The sequence below is a fragment of the Mchenga conophoros genome, linkage group LG8 (genome assembly GCF_057382185.1).
Source record: "Mchenga conophoros isolate Kocher_MC1m ecotype Shallow Benthic linkage group LG8, M_conophoros_male_GT1.1, whole genome shotgun sequence".
NCBI lineage: Eukaryota > Metazoa > Chordata > Actinopteri > Cichliformes > Cichlidae > Mchenga > Mchenga conophoros.
The window spans coordinates 28,344,870-28,365,271 of record NC_140533.1 but is presented as its reverse complement, the minus strand read 5'-3'; the positions used below and the strand labels follow the sequence as shown (position 1 = coordinate 28,365,271).

The following is a 20,402-nucleotide window of genomic DNA, read 5'->3' as shown; positions in this document are numbered from 1 at the left end:
TTATTTATTTATTTATTTATTATTTTTTGGTTGGTTGGTTGATTTATTTTTAAATCCTTTATTTAAACAGACAATCACATTGAGCTCAGTGTCTCATTTTCAAGAGCTACGAATACTGTATACAACACAGGCAGACACATAATACACTGTCCTAAAAACTTAAAAGAGCACTTTTTAATCGGAGTATAGAATTAGTTAATCAGTTAAACATCTGGGATATAGAGGGGCAATGATGAGACAACCCCCCAAACAGTTATGGTGTTACAGGTGGAGGCCACTCTCATTTTTTCTGACTATTTTTTTCAATAGTTTTGCATTTGGCTAGGATCAGTGTCACTACTGGTAGCTTGAGGCAATATTTGGACCCTAGAGAGGTTGCACAGCTAGTCCAAATCCTCCAGGATGGCACATGAATATGTAGCAGTGCTAGAAGGTTTGCTGTGTCTCCCAGCGTGGAGGAGACTCCAGGAGACAGATCGTCACTCTAGGAGAACTGGACAGGGAAGTAGGGGGTCCTTAAACCAGTATCTGCTGACTGATTAGATTAATTTACATGTACTGATGGGGAAGGCAGATGATGGTTCTGGAGGGCAGAAGGGGTGGAGTGTGGGAGGACATGTGAGTATTCCAGTATGAGTACTGGACTGGAGAACTAGGAACCACTTACCAACAAGTAATAAGGTTTGGAAACCTGAGAGGCAAAGAGTGAATGTTTCAGCTGGGCTTTTATTCCAGAGGGGTGATGAGAAAATGGGAAGCAGATGTGCAGGCTGGACCAGAAAGTAGGGCAGCTCCACCCATGGGTGGTACAGTGAGCCAAGGCACTGCCCCTACTCCACCTGAGAGCAAGACAGAGAGAGAGGGGGGAAAGAGGAACAAGGGAGAACAAAGGAGAACAGGCTGCTGAAACCAGGACATGTTTTTTCTCTCAGGTCCTGTGTTCAAATGTTTTTGGCTAAATATGAAAAACTGGATATTGCCAGAGACCATAAAAGACTTAAAGAACACCTAATATGGTGACGATCTGTAGTCTCTGTGTGGGTATAGTGTTTGTTTGCTCTGCTGATGCATTTTTAATGGAATCATCTACAACACTGTCTAAACATTTTTTTCAGAAGTTCTCTGCTGTGGTGATAACATGTTTTATTTCTTATCCAATATATTTAACTTTTTACACCAATGGACACTGTTTACATGATTCCTAAACCTAAAATGTAAATATATGTGTTCTCACCTGTGCCTCAGGTGGAGGTATTTGGCTCAGCTCACTTTGAAAAACAAAGTGAGAAGATATTCATACTGTCAGTGATGTGCAGTTGGGCATGGGTTGCACTCACACAAGGTATGTCCACAGAAAAGAGGTTATCAACTAAACTGTTCAGTAAGACCCATTAGATTTAGATCTAAAATAATACTGCAACAAGTAATTCCACATCATTATTAAACCTGTATATGGGCCACCTTTACAGGTCACACAACAAATTGACACATAAACAACCTATTTTAAACCACACCATGAACCAGCAAGCATAAGTACAGCCATAGACCCACAATACACTTAGAGAAATGTAGCCACAGCTATAAAAGTGCTAAAATATGTCTTAAAGTTGAAATTCTACAAAGCAGGAGAGACATTTTCTGTAGAAGTGCAAATAACAGCACAAAAGCTGGGGTCACTTACTATGACCCCTCTATATGGCCTCTCCATAACTGAAAACACTGCAGCTGTTTATGGCCATTTCTTCACCTTTCTTCATGATGTAATAATTTATAAATCAGAAAAGGGGTTGAAAAAGAACCTGAGACGTTTCTGCAGGGAAAAGAAACATTCAACACAATGATTTTAAAAACATACAAATCAGAATCAAATGTGTAAAGAGGTAGAGTTGGCTCCAGATCTTTGAGTTTGACACCTGTAATATAGGTAGTCTCAGTTTGTGAATGACTGACAGCTCACAGCATAAAAAAATAACATCACAGAATAATCAGATATCATCTGAAGCAAAGCATCATAAATACCCACCATCCTGGGTAAGTTCTTTTTTTATTATAAACTTTAAAATACACACATAAAAAACTTTACAAATACAATGAAATCACGTACTTCTTACTGATACAGTTGCTGATTTTACAAGCATGGAAGTGCAGATTATTATGTGTGAATACGCATGTGTCTCTTTAGATTCCCCTGTCTCGTAAATCTTTCGCCACAAACACCACAGGAGAACGGTTTCTCCCCTGTGTGAACACCCGTGTGTCTTTTAAGTGTATACTGATGTCTAAATCTCTTCCCACAAACGTCACACCCGAATGGCTTCTCTCCTGTGTGAACTCTCATGTGACTCTTCAGAACCCCCTGCTCGGTAAATTTTTCACCACAAATGTCACAACCAAAAGGCCTCTCTCCCGTGTGGACCCGCATGTGTCTCTTAAGATGCGTATTTCGACTGAATGTTTTACCACAGTCGTCACAGCAAAATGGTTTCTCTCCAGTGTGAACTCCGCTGTGCCGTTTAAGACTCCCCTGCTCTGTAAATCTTTCACCACAAACATCACAGCCAAATGGTTTTTCTCCCGAGTGGACTCTCATGTGTCTTTTAAGGTTATACTGAAGTCTAAATTTTTTTCCACAGGCATCACAACTGAAGGGCTTCTCTCCAGTGTGGACTCTGATGTGGATCTTAAAGTGTGTCTTCTGGCTAAACTTTTTACCACAAAATCCACAGTCAAATGGTTTTTCTCCCGTGTGGACGGTCATGTGTATATTAAAATGTGTCTTCCGGCTAAATGTTTTCCCACAAATGCCACATCCAAAGGGCTTCTGTCCTGTGTGGATTCCTCTGTGCCTCTTCAAACTCCCCTGTTCTGTAAAATGTTTACCACAAATGCTACAACTAAATGGTTTCTCTCCCGTGTGAACTCTGGTGTGTGACTTGAGATTTGACTGATGGATAAATTTTTTTCCACAAACATCGCAAGCAAAGGGCTTTTCTCCAGTGTGAATTCTCATATGACTCTTAAGAACCCCCTGCTGTTTAAATCTTTTGCCACAAAAACTGCAATCAAATGGCTTCTCTCCTGTGTGGACCCTCAGGTGTCTCTTTAGATCCCCTTGTCGGGTGAATCTTTTACCACAAACGCCACAACAAAATGCCTTCTGTCCTGTATGATCTCTCCTGTGTCCCTTTAGATTTTCAGACTGGCTACATTTTCCATCACAAACTTCACTCCCGAGTGCACTGCTCTCCTTCCAGCTGTTATCACTGTCTTCAGTTTCAGGTGCATAATCTGACAAAGGTTCCTGCCAATCTTCATCGTCATTATTACTGACTTCTGTCTCAGAGGAGTCTGAAGTTTTTTCATCAGTTTTTGGTTGTAAATTACTTTTTAAGTCTGTGCCATTGGTTGATTCTGGTCCTCCACAGTCCTCTGCACCAGCTTCAGCTTTTATCTTTTCAGCTGAGCAGCTGCTCGGAGATTCTGCCTCTGTGCAGTTTCCAGTTTGGCTCTGATGAATATCTGAAGACTCAGGTCTCTCTTCATCATCTTCACTCTTCACAGGAACAGCAGTGAACAGGACACCTGTGATTTCAGCCTCCTCCTGCCCATTATGCGGTCCTCCCTCATGACTGGTCCAGATTTCTTCCTCTTCCTCCTTTATGTGGAGCAGCTCTCGATCCTGCTGGTCCAAACTGGGAGACCATTCAGGAGGAATTTCTTCTTTAACTACAAACAGCTGCTGGACTTCGGCAGAAGACACTGAAACAGACAAGTTCAACTGTCACCCCAAATTTTTATTTATTATTTTAAAAAAAAAGTCTACATTTTTCTAATAATACCGTAGTCAGAAAAACATGATGTGAGCAAAACTGTAATGCTGCATGATTATTTATCAGAAAAAACTAAAATCAAATACAATTTTAAACAATTTTAATTAAAAAAATAAAAATAAAAAGTTATCAGAGGGCACAGATAAGGCAGGAGCATTGTTTGTTTGTAAAAGGTGTGCTACAGCTTTTTATGACTGCAGACTCGTCTGCAGGACAAGGACAAGGAGGACTTCAGGGAAATGTGACAGGAATGCTCATCCTTGGTGTCTGTAACCGAGTCTCCCTCGGCCATTCTTTTCTACTTGGATGGTTTCCCTTTCCTTCCCTCACTTTTTCTCTGCTGTGGTAGAAAAACATTAATAAATAAAGTGTAACCACAACAGCTCCAGATAATTCTTTGGTTTTATGTCTCACCAGCTGGTCTGTCAACCCTAGTCCACTATTTGACCTGGATTAGTGATTGACTCTCTTGAATTTAACTTCTTCTAAATGCCAACAAGACAAAGACCATGACTACAGCTCCTCCTGAATTATATCCTAAAATCTGTGGACTCTGTGGACTCTTTTAAAAAGCAGTTAAAACTTTTTCAACTTCTTATTGGTTTTTATGCAATCTTCACTTCATGTTGTCTTGACTTAATATATACATATTTGTTTATTTGTTTGCTGTTTCAGCACTTCATTTTCTTATTTCTTTTACTTTATTTAGTTGTACATCACTTTGTAACCACTAAACCCACACGACACACACTGGACAGGTTATGGTTATCAGCTGACTGAGGAACATCTCTGGGGAGAGGAGTGGTCTGGAAATCTGTGCTGCTGATGTTGTGCCAAAAAATGATCATCTGTCAGAATCGATGCCTGTATTTAAACTGCTGTAAATTACTTGTTTGCTTATAATCTGAGACAAATTTGTCAAACATATACATATTTCTCATGATGACTAAAGCTGCAATAGGTATTTTGCAAAGTGACTTTTATATATTTTTTCTTTATCCAGCTAAAAAGTCTCATTGACATTAAAAATTACATTTTTAAGTTGCAATTTTATATATAAAGACAGACAGACAGACAGATAGACAGACAGATAGATAGATATCCCTTCATGAATCTCGTTGACTGCAGTCAGTTTACTAATAGCAGCAAAGCACTGCACATAAAATCACACAGAAACAACTCTGTTGTGTGCCCACTCTAAAACAGTCCGGGTTGCACTAAACCTTCTCTTTAAATTCAATCTTTTTCGGTTCGTCATTACAAAGTTATTCTAATTATATAATAAGAGAATCGATTCTTTGGACATACTATATAAGAAGACCAATTTTTATTATAAGTCGGGAGTTTTCCAGCCACTCTTACCCCATCCTAGAAACACTGAATCTAATTAATGCGACTTCTCTTACCAGGTTGGTTTAAAGCATCATCATCGTGCTGCTGCAGCTGCTGCCCTCCAGTCTGCAGACTGTCTGTGTTTCGCTGCTGAACACAATCCACTTCCTTCATGATGCCCGTGTTTGTTCTCTAAAATCAACTGTAGGCTCCTTAAAGATGAACCGGGCCTGCGCAGAATCGATCACCGATCAGCGCGAAGGTCATGCTGATCGAACCTCCGTCAGCCTTCACCCATCCATGTATTACAGGAACCCGCAGAGACCCGAACAGGACAGCAGTTGCCATCGGTGATTTTACGAAAGATTTGTTTACGTCTGCTCTGTTCTGAGCAGGCATCTACACGGACGCCCTTCTTCTGCTTCTTTGGCAGTTTAAAGGCACCGGACATCAGTTTATATCGCTTTACTGCCTCTTACTGTCCTTCTCTAAATCTAAGTGTCCAAAATTACATTAATAAAATAATTACCCTCTAATTCCTATAATGCAAACAATATGTTAAAATACTGTCACATATCTAAGACAGTCGCATTACACCCAGTCAAAAGCCATCCTTTTCTCTTTTATACGTGGGGATTTCATTTTTATTGTCACAAAATATTATGCAAACAACTTATTCCTCCAAGTTGTCCAAAAAATCCTGCTGCTCTTGTAAATAAGATAATTCTCAGTGGAATTACCTGCATGAAAGAAAAAATGAATTAAATAAAAACTTAAACTCTGAGTCATTTACTGTTGTAATAAGTCTGTCTGTAACATTAACCTGTTTGCTGGCAGGTTTTTTTTTCTTCTCTTTGACACTCATTCAATACCTCATTCATAAAATCGTCATCAAAGCAGCAGAGCAGAATGAATTTATCTGCAACTTTTAGTTTAATACTTTTGTGTGCTGCATGAGGTTCCAAGTGGAATAAGTACAGTCAATCAAAAAGGATTTATAACACATAAATGTCCAATTTCAATAAAAGTATGTCTGTTTATATTTTACTATACCTTTATTGGGCTCTTGAGGATGAATCACAGCATCAGTGTAGTGTGGCATGGAAGCAATCAGCTTGTGGCTGTCACAGTGTGCAAACTGAGTGTAATGTTTAGGTTTTCAAAGAATCCAGAATGGAAGACACAAGAGGCAGAATGTTTAAAAAGTAAGACATTTATTTTCAGCGCATGCAAAACTGAGTCCCAAGGGGCAGGAAAAAATTAATCCAACACACAGTGAAAGACATCAGTGTGAGCAGGCTACACAACAAAAAGGGGAGTGGACCCAGCAGCATAAGCAGCCACTTTTCAAGTAATTCATTTGCACACATGAGCCTGATCTAAACCAGTTTTCTGCCCTTAATTATTTCTGCCTTGCTCTTCTCTCCCTGCTCCATTCCACATCTAAAACCTGCTTAATTTATTGGAACATAAGCAGAATAATACATAAACAAACTCAATATCAAGCAATTCCATTTCACCACTGAAAGTATAATTACACATTGTTTGTAAATTAAAAACCATGAGTGTTCTCCCTCATGTTTGGCCTAAAAAAGTTACATTCATGTAGAATTATAGAATTTTGTGATTATGATTATCATATTCTTTATTAAAAGTGTATCTTCTATATTTGAGGATTACCCATTCGAGTATTTTGAAAAGACCAGAAATCTACATCTACTTCTGGAACTGTACATTTATTTATGATGGTATTTCCAAACATTTGTGTAACAGTCTTACACTCATAAAACAAGTGTTCTGTTGTTTCAATGTTCCTTTTGCAAATACAATAATTCTCTACCATTAATTGAAGGAAATAAGCATTATTTCCTTAGATTTTAGAATTAGAAGCAAATCTCATTATGCCAACTAATCTTTAATATTGTTTTAAAATAATGTTTATTACTTTACACAGTGTCTGCTCCCACCCCCACAACCTCACCTGCAGTCAGCCTGGAATCCAGAGCCACACCACTGTGCCAGCCTCTCTCTTCACATGTTGCCTCCTGTGAGATTCCTGACACCCCTCCCCCACCCATCACCTTCACTCAATACCAGGTTGAGATGCAAATGAGGAGACTTCACTCAGGCAAGTCTGCTGGACCAGACGGAGTGAGTCCCCTTGTCCTCAAGACCTGTGCCCCCCAGCTGTGTGGAGTCTTTCATAAACTGTTTATGCTGAGTCTGAGTCTGCAGAGGGTCCCGGTGATGTGGAAGACATCATGCCTCGTCCCTGTACCAAAGACGCCTCGTCCCAGTGGCCCCCAGGATTACAGGCCCGTGGCACTGACCTCCCACATCATGAAGACCCTGGAAAGGCTCATCCTGGACCAGCTGCGACCCATAGTAAGACCACACCTGGATCCCCTTCAGTTCGCTTATCAGCCTCGTCTCGGAACAGAGGACGCCATCATCTACCTGCTCAATCGTGTCTACACCCATCTGGACCAGCCGGCGAGCACTGTGAGGGTCATGTTTTTTGACTTTTCCAGTGCTTTCAACACCATCAGGCCGACCCTCCTGGGTGATAAGTTAGCAGCGATGCAGGTGGATGCTTCTCTGGTGTCCTGGATTGTTGATTACCTGACAGGAAGACCACAATATGTACGTCTCCCACAGCGTGTGTCTGACAAGGTGATTAGCAACACAGGGGCACCACAGGGGACTGTCCTCTCCCCCTTCCTCTTCACCCTCTACACCACAGACTTCAGCCACTGCACAGAGACCTGCCATCTTCAGAAGTTTTCTGATGACTCTGCGGTGGTTGGATGCATCAGCAGGGATGATGAGACAGAGTACCGGGCTGTGGTCGACTCCTTTGTCACGTGGTGTGAGCAGAATCATCTGCAGCTCAACGTGGCAAAGACCAATGAACTGATCGTGGACTTCAGGAAGACCAGGAAACACTTGACCCCTGTTTCAATCCAGGGGGTCAGTGTTGACATTGTGGAGGACTATAAATACCTTGGAGTACACATTGACAATAAACTGGACTGGGCTAAAAACACCACAGCACTTTACAGGAAGGGCCAGAGTCGTCTCTATTTTTTGAGGCGACTGAGGTCCTTCAACATCTGCCAGAAAATGCTGAGGATTTTCTATGAGTCTGTGGTGGCCAGTGCGATCTTCTATGCTGTTGCATGCTGGGGGAGCAGGCTGAGGGTCGCAGATGCCAACAGACTTAATAAACTGATCCGTAAGGCCAGCAATGTTGTGGGGATGGAGCTGGACTCCCTCAAGGTGGTGTCGGAGAGGCGGATGCTGTCCAAGATAAAGACAATGTTGGATAACACCTCCCACCCACTCCATGACATGTTGGTCAGTCACAGGAGCTCGTTCAGTGAGAGACTGAGATTACCGAAAAGCACCACTGAACGACACAGGAAATCTTTCCTGCCTGTGGCCATCTCCCTGTACAACGCATCCACTTAACACACTGTTTGCTGCTACAACTACACATGTTTCTTTTCCAAATATTTATTTATAAGTGACTTATGTATGTATGTATGTATATATATGTATATATTGTACTATTCTTAGTTAGCGTATTGTCTGTCTTGTCTTAATGTTGGTTTAAAATGGAGCACTGTAACAAAAAATAATTTCCCCCAGGGATCAATAAAGTATTCTGATTCTGATTCTGATTTACTGAATTTTTATAATTTTGATCAACTATTTACTGAGTAGAAACTAAATTCAATTTAAAAAAATAAAATAAATACAAATCCAATATAATGAAAGCCTACCCAGATAGAAAAACTGCCTCTAAGATTTCAGGATGTATTGAGGAATAAAGGCTGACCACCTTTATGATTCCAAATATTAATTTCAAGCTCATTCTAATTTTACTAAATCTGTTTTTGCCTTATTTACTGTATCTATGTGTATTTTTGTATACGTTTTAAACAATTACTGCACCTGTTTTCCATTTTCCCCAGCAAGATATAATTACATGGGGTTTGGCTTGAGACTTTTGAACAATACTGTATTTAGGAACGTAATCAGTGTTGTAGCTGCATTTCTTTTTATTTGTGGAAGCTTTCATTTTATTTTACATTGAATATGACTTTGCAGTGACTTAAATATTCAGGAGACTCATGACGACAGCTTTTCGTCACACACATGCAATGAAAACCCCTGAGAAAAAGAGTCTGCGTGCCAATCAAAATGTCCCACGTAAAGAGGGACGCAACCTTTAAACACCTTGAGACATTTTTAACCGGTTCTACATAAATAAAACTAAACATATTTAAAAAAGGAATTTTTAAAATTTAGGAAAAAAAATGTCTCCAATCCTTTATAGAAAGGAAATAACCCTCCAAGGTCAAGAATGGAAAAAAAAAACATCATTACATCAATTTTAAAAAATAAATAAAAACACAATATAGTAATTAAATGTATCATTAGTTAGTTAAATGGAGAAACAATAGTAGATATTTTAATTATGTCATGGTTCATGTGTTGCTGTCCATCTTGAAATAATTGAAACTGTCACTGCGGCTGATCAACAGACCATAACCTGGTTAATTGAATCAATTAATTAAACATTTAATCATTATTTGATGTATTTAGTGATTTCATTTTTGCACTCTCGTCGCTCCACAGCGGTGATCTCACCGCCGAGGACAGGAAAGGTGTCCGTGCAGATGCCTGTTCAAAACACAGCAGAGGGCAATAAATGTTGTGAGGAATCATTTGAGTGTCCCGTTTCAATCTGTATCTTCCCCGGTGACGTATTCATGGATGAACAGAAACGTAAGCGGCGTGATCGTGAAAGGTGATCGGCGGTGATCGATTCTGCCCAGGCCCGGTTTCAGCTCCGCCGAGCCTGCAGTTTATTTTAAAGAAGAGAGCAAAGACACGGACACCATCATGAATGAGGTGGATTATCTCCATCAGCTGAATGCCGACAGTCTGGTTGAGGAGAAGCCCGAGATTAAACGGCAGCAGGATGCTGAAACGAGCCAAAGCGCCGGTGAGAATAAAAACACATTTACTGTTTGATCGGGTTAACTGTTAGCTCGCTGTGGGGTTTGTGAAAAGGTGTTTCACATCGGAAACATCGGTTTTCGTTGATCTGTATACGTGCACAAAAATAAACACATAAATAAAATCTCAGAGCTTTTTATTTCATCCGTGGATCTCAAATGTGAATATTAACGTTTAATAGAATTATTGTGGCGGATTTTTTTAAACGGCGGAACTTAAAGTTGAGGGTAAAGTGTGGCGTCCGGACGATTTGCCAGCGCGCACACAAGAGTTGTCTTTGTAGTTCGGCCGTTTTTAAATGCTCATTTAGCGTTAATAACGTGTTAATTGGGTAAGGCCCTGTATATTGCAGCTAATCATTCATATAGAACATCATTAAAATTGCGTGTACTGGTCAAAGTAAAGCGCTTTCGGCTGAGTTTAAAACAGAAATCTGAACATAAGTTGCTCTGGACCAGAGTATGCAAACATCACGAGATGAGAAATGCTTTATTTGTCCCGTATTTAAGAAATGTTTTTGTTCTCAGCAGTTAAAATAATGATGAAATCTACTATTAATAATAATACCAATAAGCAGAGTTAGCTTTCCCATCGTCTGGTCCTTCCTTCCTCACTCTGCTAAATAGTTTTACATCCCTGGTGGGGATCACATTGTACCCCCCTCCCTGTAGAGATCACCCTGCGTGGTGATCAGAGTGTTCTCTAACTAAAAGAGAAATAAGGGAAATTCAGACCATCAGGAAACTTAGAAATCCGGTGTGCCAGACACTTTCTAGAGCGGCAACATCAGTCCTTACAGGGTGACGTGAGGTTGGTTCTTTCATCCTGTTGGAGTGCAGCTTTGCGTCTGGCAGTCTGAGACATCCTCCTGAAATCACACGTGCAGTTTCTTAATGTTGCATGATGGTCCAGTTGCTGCAATAAGCTGACAGAGAGGAGCAGACACAATCCTGTGTAAGAAAAGCATTTAATTGTTAATTTATTTCAAACATGTAAACAATATACAGAAAATAAGAGAGAAAAAAATACTATATAAAAGTCAATACATTTCAATATTGCTACCGTACTGATTCATTTACATGTTGAAAGGAAGTGGGAAGAAGTACACACTTGTTTAATCCCACCCTTTTGCCATAAGTTAACATTTAGTCAGCTTCCTTACTGATATAATCTGTAATAAAAATAGTGAACAGATTTCTGATATAATATATACTAGGGCTGTGCGATATGACTAAAATTCCATATCCCGAGATAAAACATCTATCGTCCCTATAACGAGATAAATCACAAAAAATTTACATTTTCTGTAAATTCTGTGAATCTCGGGCAGCTCGACTTGCGTGAAGTGTTTCCAGCTGGGTGTCGTGTAGCTGGAGTCAAACGTTTTAACCGTGCTGTTTGGAATTTCACTAGATCGGCAATTTTCAGTGTTTCAGACTGCAAAAATAGTGAGTTTGTATGTTCCCTATAACCTCCATTGTGGTTAATTCAAACCGCTTTTTTTTTTTTTTGAACAGAGTATTTAAGCATAGAAAAGCTTAGAAAAATGTTGCATAGAGTTGTATAAGCTCTTTGAGTGCTCAGGTAGAGTAGAAAAGTGCTCTATGAGAGGAAGTGATGGTAAAAAAGTCATTTCTTGAAAAAGTTAGCTTGTTCATTCAACTTGTTCATTCCCCAATTCTAAGTTACATTTAACAAAATAAGTGGTTAAGATTAAGATTTTCAGTTCATATTTGTTTTACTAACTATTTAGACCATTTTATTACAAATTGTGAAGGTAAAATATATTTTAGAACCTATTAATAAACAAAGAGTCCAACAAACAACACAAAACAACACTATAATACACAACAATAATAATGTAGTTGCTGTACAAGAAGAGCATTATAGAGAAGTTTTAAATGAACTTTGGATAAAGTGTGTTAGTGTTAGTAACAAACAGAGCGCTCACAGTGAAAGATTGAACTGGTCATTGTGTGGAATCTAAAACTGACCTCACAGCTCCCGCAACAAAATAAGAAACACTTTTAATCCATTATTGTAAAAGTGGAAAGTAGCAGATGAGCCTGTCGCTCGTCCACACTGCTCCACCTCGGTCTGCAGGTCCTCACCGCTTGTTTCATATTAAATGCTGGTGCTATGGCACGGCTGGCCAACGTGGCACTAAGTGGAAGAGGGATTTTAGTCTTCCATATATTGTTACATTTGACTGGATCACCTTTGTTTGAAGAGGAAAACATGAGACAGAGAATATTAAGCTGTTAATTTCTTTAAAAATACACTTCAGTATTTTTGTAAAAGCTCTGCTTATGTTTCACAATTATGCTACAAACCTTACACTAACAGTGATAATAATCACTAATTATAATTATAATCACTAATAATAAATGATCCGTCAGGCTTCAGAGTGTGAAGGATTCCTATGGTCACAACTCGCACCTTGAGAATAATCATGCATACATTCATAATGCAATTTGTATCTGGCAAATGCCTTTTAGTCAGACACATGTATTGTATTATAAAGGGTGATATAATGTGGTATGAAAGATTTCCTATATCAGTCCTGCTTGGAGCTGAACCAGCCTGTTAAAGAAGATGCTCCATTACATGTCCTTTCAGTGGTGCAGAGGGTCGTCAGGACTATCCATGATGGATAACCATTTGTCCGTGACGTCCCCTCCACCACAGTCTCAAGTGTCCACAGACTCAGCCTTCACAATCAGCTTATCGTCATAGCTGACGAATCTGCCTCTTATTCTACTTTCATAAACTCTAGAAACCACATGTAGCCTCGCAGTGTGAGTGAAGCACTCTGCTGGGATCATATAACGCTTTGATATATTTAAAACATGATTGGATCTTATTATTCAGGAATTTGGCATTTAAAAGGCTAGTCAGTGCAGAGAAGCTAATCCTTTCTTTAAAGGATGAAGATGAAGAGTGCAGGAGGGGGACAGATGGAGGATCGCTAATCAGGAAGTGCAGAGGCTTAGTAAGGAGGAAGTAAGAGCAGCTGTGAAGAGTATTGGTCCTGATGACAAGGGCTGCCACGATTAGTCAAATAGTCCATGTGCTGACCACTCAATGCATTTTATCAACAACTTTAATATTTTTTGGGAACGCAGGCATCTGTTTAAAGCAAATGGATTTAATTTTAACAAGTCAGGGGTGAAACTGTTCACCTCCAACTTGTTTTATTCCATACGTCATCCATCTGTGCTTGGAGCCAAGGCTGAGATAAACGAGGAGTTATCTCATAAAGAGGAACAAACAGTACTCCAAGAACAGACAAAGCCCAGCAGAAACCTTGAGGAGGAGCTCCATCTGCCCCCACCCGGGAAGAGCCTCAGAAAGGAGAGACATCTGAGGCAAGAAGAGGCATAAAGAGGGGTCCCTATTTGCCTCCAACTCTCTCAACAACACCAACGACCAGGACCAGGATCTTCCCCAGTCCCCCAAACCCCTGACAGGCCATCACCCCCATCACCCTCCTCTCCCTCCCTTTCTCCCTCCTCCCCACACCTGAAATTCACTGAAGAGATGATGGAGCGGGTCAATGCTGGGCTCAGATCTACCCCCCGGCCCAATCCCTCTTTGTCCCCCATAAACCCCCCACCAAAGCAGCCAAAGGTTCGCCACCGAGCCCCACCCTCAACAGAGCAATCGAAGTCACATTGCCCAGCCTCGCCCCCCTTAGTTCCTCCTTACCACCTTCATGCTTTGTCTCCGCAGTCTGATGCGTGATGTGTGGAGGGTCCGGGCTGCGAGGATTATGGCAGTGGTGACTTTTCCCAGGAGAAGCTGGGACCCTGTTTACTAGAAGGTTTTAAAATTTCTGTACTTTTAGGTGACAGAAGGAGACATGTGGCCTGGTCAAAACACAGAGAGCTGCACTCTAAAAGATCTTTAAATATAGTAAACATACCTTGTGTGCCACAGACTGCTCCCAAACACGAGGGGACAAGTAATGCCTCTAAAACACTTAAGTTGGCTTTATTAAACATTAGATCTTTAGCTGGGAAAACATTTTTAATTAATGATTTAATCACTGAGCACAGCCTTGATTTTATGTTTTTAACTGAAACTTGGTTGGACCAAAGTAACAGTGGAGCTGTTCTCATCGAGATGACCCCTCCTAACTACAGTTTTATCAGTGAGGTCAGGGCGAGCAGGAGAGGAGGAGGGGTTGCTGTCTTATTTAATGAATCATTTCAATGTAAGCAGCTATCTCCTGGAAGTTTTCAGTCTTTTGAATATGTGGCTTTACAGCTGAAGGCCCCATCCAAAGTTGTGTTTCTTAATGTTTACAGGCCTCCCAAATACTGCACAGACTTTTTTAATGACCTCAGTGAACTGCTGTCTGTGATCTGTGTTGATTTTGACTGTGTAATTATTGTTGGGGATTTTAACATCCATGTGGACAACCCTCAGGACAAAGGGACTAAAGACCTGAGTAACACTCTGGGCAACTTTGGGCTGACTCAGCATGTAACAGAGGCCACACATAATAGAGGACACACTCTTGACCTACTGATCTCCAAGAGCCTGAGCATTTCAAACATTACTGTGTCTGATGTGGGCCTGTCTGATCATTACTGTGTTTTCTTTGAAAGTAAAATCTCAGCCCACACAAATATATCAACAGCAGTGATCACAAAACGGTGTATAACTGAAAACAGTAGTGAGATCTTTAACCAGGTCTTCCCATTAACACCTGACCTGCCCAAAGGTTCAGTCAATGAGCTCGTCAATAGCTTTAATGCAAAAATGTTAAATGTAATGGACACTATTGCCCCCATTAAGGTGAAGGTTATCTCTGGAAGGAAAAAGTCTCCATGGAGAAACTCCACACTAGTGAAAAATGAAAAAAGAGAGTGTAGGAAAGCTGAGCGCAGATGGAGAAAAACAAACCTCCAGGTTAATTATGACATCTATAAAGAGAAACTTCACAATTATAATTTACAGCTGAGGAGTGCAAGAAGGTCCTACTTCTCTGACATCATCACTAAAAACAGCCATAATGCTCGGGTCTTATTTTCTACAGTTGACAGGCTAACAAACCCTCCTGTGCCAGTGGCAGCTGAACTTCATTCGACCATGGCCTGCAATGACTTTGCCAAATTCTTCACAGACAAAATCCAAAAGATTAGACAAGCAGTTAGTACATCAACAGCAGATCCAGGATATCTACTGTGTCCACCGAAAAACTGTTTAAACACCATCAAACAGTTTCACCCGATTAACAGCAAAGACCTGGAGGACATCTTAGGTCAACTGAACTCCTCCTCTTGCTGTTTAGATGTCCTGCCAACAAGTTTTTTCAAAAAGGTCTCAAAGACTTTAGAGTCAGACCTGTTACAGATCGTCAACTTTTCTTTATTATCAGGTGTGTTTCCAGAACCACTAAAAACTGCTGTAATCAAACCTATACTGAAAAAGGACAATCTTGACAAGACACAAATGAACAACTACAGGCCGATCTCAAATCTCCCGTTTTTAAGTAAGATCATTGAAAAAGCAGTTTCTCAACAGCTCAATTACTTCTTAAAACAGAATAACTGCTACGATGCCTTCCAGTCAGGTTTTAGACAGAACCACAGCACTGAAACCGCTCTGACCAAAGTGTTTAATGACATATGTCTGAACACAGACAGTGGAAAAATGTCAGTCCTAGTTTTACTGGATCTCAGTGCAGCATTTGATACAGTTGACCACAACATATTACTCAAACGACTGGAGAACTGGGCAGGTCTTTCAGGAACTGTACTAAACTGGTTCAAAACATACGTAGAAAACAGGAAATACTTTGTATCAATAGGTAACTTCACATCTGAGCAGACAAGTATCACATGTGGAGTTCCCCAAGGTTCCATCTTGGGACCCCCTCTGTTTAACATTTACATGCTCCCACTGGCACAGATTATAAAGAACAACAAAATAAACTACCACAGCTATGCAGATGACACACAAATATATATCACAATGTCACCAGGAGACCGAGGCCCTGTACAGGCTCTTGGTAAATGCATTGAGGAAATTAATGACTGGTTGTGCCACAATTTTCTCCAACTAAACAAAAACAAAACTGAGGTAATAGTCTTTGGCGCCAAAGAAAAACGATTACAGGTCACCAGAGAACTTCAATCTATACATCTAAAAACCACAAACCAGGCGAGAAATTTGGGTGTAGTGATGGATGCAGACCTAAACTTAGAAAAACACATTAAGACAATAACAAAATCAGCTTACTATCACCTCAAGAATATTTCAAGGATAAAAGATCTGATGTCTCAACAGGACCTGGAAAAACTAGTCCATGCATTCATCTTCAGTAGGCTTGATTACTGTAACAGCATCTTTACAGGTCTACCTAAAAAATCAGTCAGACAACTACAGCTCATTCAGAACTCTGCTGCTCGAGTCCTCACTAAGACCAAAAAAGTGGACCACATCAGTCCAGCTCTGAGGTCTTTACACTGGCTGCCTGTCCGTCAGAGGATAGACTTTAAAGTTCTGATGCTGGCCTATAAAGCTCTGAATGGTTTAGGACCAAAATACATCAGTGACCTCCTGACCCAGTATGAACCTTCCAGATCCCTCAGGTCATCTGGATCCGGTCTTTTATCAGTTCCCAGAGTCAGAACCAGACACGGAGAAGCTGCATTCAGCTTTTATGCTCCTTATATCTGGAACAAACTCCCAGAAAGCCTCAGATCAGCTGAAACACTCAGTTTATTTAAATCCAGGTTGAAGACTCACCTGTTCTCAGCTGCATTTGAATAAAGCACCAAATCCACACTTTTAAGCTTAAATTTCAAAACTTACACTAACTACTGATCTTATCTATTTCTGATTTTATCTGTTTTGATTTTATATACTGTTTTGTTTGTTTGTTAAGCTTAAATTTCAAAACTTACATTAACTACTGATTTTATCTACTGTTCTGATTTTATCTGTTTTGATTTTATATACTGTTTTGTTTGTTTGTTAAGTGGGTTTAGAGCTCTGGGTAGCTCCCCAGCTGGGTCTAGACTGGGTCTAGAGAGTATTTTAAATTCAGGGAATTTAAAATAGAAAGTAGCTCGTCCACAGAAGGACTGGTAGCTCCCCTTACGATAAGGGTTCAGATCGCGCGAACAGGTGTGGGATTAGAGCTCTGGGTAGCTCCCCAACTGGGTCTAGAGATTTTAAATTCAGGGAATTTAAAATAGAAAGTAGCTCGTCCACAGAAGGACTGGTAGCTCCCCTTACGATAAGGGTTCAGATCGCGCGAACAGGTGTGAAATGTGTGTGTTTAGTTAGTTTGTTTGTTTGTTTTAATCAATTTTAAATCCTGCTTTTTATTTGTTTTTGTTTCTAATGTCTCTGTAAAGCACTTTGAATCACCTTGTTGTTGAATTGTGCTATACAAATAAATTTGCCTTGCCTTGCCTTGCCTTGCCTTGCCTAGTCACGATTATGTCGACTATCAAAATCGTCAACAACTAATTTAATAGTCGTTGCGTCGTGCCTTTTTTCAGTGTTTAATTTGTTTCTGAGTAAATCTGTTTGGCTGAGATTAAAGTTATAGTTTTCACACAGGTGAATAAACGCAAACAGAAAACTGATTAAACAGAAATGTGAGATGTTCGAGAATTTACTCTAGTGTCCTGTTATATTTAGAGCAAGGAGCAGACGGCTGAGTTTATTAAAGTCCACTGAGACAATCTGCAAATTTCATTAAAAGTTTAATCCTGTCTAATCATCTTGTCTTTATTTTTAGTTAGCACATACCTTAAACACTTCAAGCTGTAAGCTAATGAGAGCTATATAAGAGCAGATGCATGCTGGTGCAATAAGCTGTACGCTTTATGTCCAATGGATCTGATTAGTCGACTAATCGCAAAAATAATCGGTTAGTCGACTATCAAAATAATCGTTTGTGGCAGCCCTACTGATGACACACCCGTGGAGGTATGGAGGTGTTTAAGAGGGAAGGCAGACTTTTTAACACAGTCCTGGAGAGTGAGGGGATGTCTGAGGAATGGAGAAGTGTATTGGAACTGATCTTCAAGAACAAGGGTGACATGCAGAGCTGTAGAAACTACACAGGGATAAAGCTGATGGGCCACACCATGAGGATATTTGAAGATGTTTGCAGATGACATTGTGATCTGTAGTAAGGAGCAGGTGGAGGAGACCCTGGGGAGGTGGAGGTATGCTCTGGAGAGAAGAGGAATAAAATCAGTAGAAGAAGACAGAATACATGTGTTTGAATGGGAACAAGGCAGGTGTAACAGTGGGATGGAGAGATGGAGACAGATGATCTGCTGTGGCAACCCCTAAAGGAAAAGAAGAAAAATGTGAAGAAGATTGGCCCTTTCCAGTCCCTGTTGGTACTCCCATTGTGTCATTTTGCATCAGCTGAAGGTTTAATAACAAATTACTACAATTCAGCCCGGCATGGTTTTTTTAGCATCACACTGAGTCAGGATATTTCTAAATTTGACAACGTCACACAGCTTTTAAAAACCAATCCTACAGATTTGTTAAAAACGTGACTAAAAGGACCTACTGTAAAAAAATAACGGTAATGCCATCGAAAGGGAGTAAATAATTAGACACCAATGAATGAATATATATCTGTATATCAGGGTTTTTAATGGGTGTGCTATGCTGCTGTAGAATTTTAATGTCAGTCTTTTCTGTCCATGTGTGTTTCAGTGTTACCTGAAGATGTCCGGCAGCTGCTGGTGATTAAAGAAGTTCCTCAAGATTGGAGCCCCAGGCGGGACCTGCAAGCCGCCGAGTTCCTCCACATAAAGCAGGAGCAGGAGGAACCCTGGAGCAGTGAGGAGGGACAGCAGATCAATAGGTTGGAGGAGGCAGATCTCAGCAGGTTACCGTTCACTATTGTTACTGTGAAGACTGAAGATGATGACGATGAAGAGAAGCCTCAGTGCTCATATCGTCATCAAAGCCAAACAGAAGAATCCACACAGACAGAGCCGCCTATCGGCTGCTTAGCTAAACAGATCAAGACGGAAATTGAGGAAGATGCATATGGACGACTGGAATCAGTCTGGAGCCCAGATCTAAATTGTCATTTATTAGTAAATAATAAGAAAAAGACTTTAGACTCTTCCGAGACTGAAGTCAGTTATGAAGATGAGGAGGAGGAGGAGGATGTTTGGCAGGAACCTCTGTCAGATTCTGGACCTGAAACTGAAGTGGGTGGTATAGCGTGGAAGGAGAGTGTTGCAACTGAGCCTCAGTTTGTCAGTGATGTTTGCGTTAAAACATTTACACAACCGGAATCTCAGAAGCGACAACGCCGAGGAGAGAAATCACTGGCTTGTGCTGTTTGCGGTAAAACCTTCAGCTGCAATACACATCTTAAGAGACACATGACCGTCCACACGGGAGAGAAACCCTTTAGCTGTGAAGCTTGTGGAAAAAGATTTGGACTTGAGTTTACTCTTAAAACGCACATGAGAGTCCACACAGGAGAGAAGCCATTTGGTTGTGAAGACTGTGGAAAAACATTTAGTCGTAACACTCATCTTAAGAATCACATGCGAGTACACACACAGGAGAAACCATTTAGTTGTGATTCTTGTGGAAAGACATTTAAATTTAAGTATAGTTTTAAAGTACACATGAGGGTCCACACAGGCGAGAGACCTTTTGGCTGTAGTGTTTGTGGTAAAGGGTTTACAGAACATGAAGGTCTGAAAAGACACATGAGAATCCACACAGGGGAGAAACCATTTGGTTGTGATATATGTGGGAAAAGATTTGGACACCAGAATGCTCTTAAAAGACACACCAGCGTCCACACAGGTGAGAAACCGTTTGGATGCGATATATGTGGAAAACGATTTAACCGCAGCACACGATTTAAGGAGCACTTAAGAGGCCACACGGGAGAGAAACTGTTCGGCTGTGACGAGTGTGGGAAAACATTTAGTTCCAATACACGACTTAAGAGACACATGAGCATCCACAGGAGAGACAAACAGTTTTTGTGTGGCATTTGTGGTGAAAAATGTTCAACATCTGAACAGCTGAAGCAGCATGAAAGTTCGCACATGTTAATGCAGATAGATACTGTAACACTATAGGTTGTGTTGTGAAGTGTATTTGTATTATTAACAAGCTTTACTTTTCCGCCCTCATGTTTGTCTTCATTGTACTTAAAAAATAAACCAAAAAATATCCATGAATACAAAA

At 40.4% G+C, this 20,402-nt stretch overlaps 1 protein-coding gene and 1 pseudogene across 2 annotated transcripts; one reads left to right on the top strand and one right to left on the bottom strand.

The window, feature by feature from the left end:
• Positions 1–2,009: 2,009 nt before the first annotated feature.
• On the bottom strand, positions 2,010–5,574 carry LOC146568991 (uncharacterized; annotated as a pseudogene). The gene is made up of 2 exons (XR_014893681.1): positions 5,237–5,574; positions 2,010–3,759 (listed from the first exon to the last, which is right to left on the bottom strand). The product of XR_014893681.1 is annotated as an uncharacterized LOC146568991 (transcript).
• Positions 5,575–9,852: 4,278 nt separating this feature from the next.
• Positions 9,853–20,402, top strand: LOC146568990 (uncharacterized). Its single transcript, XM_085285462.1, has 2 exons — positions 9,853–10,176; positions 18,894–20,402. Exons 1-2 carry the CDS (start codon positions 10,074–10,076, stop codon positions 20,291–20,293), a joined length of 1,503 nt encoding a protein of 500 aa, XP_085141588.1. The 5' UTR covers positions 9,853–10,073; the 3' UTR covers positions 20,294–20,402.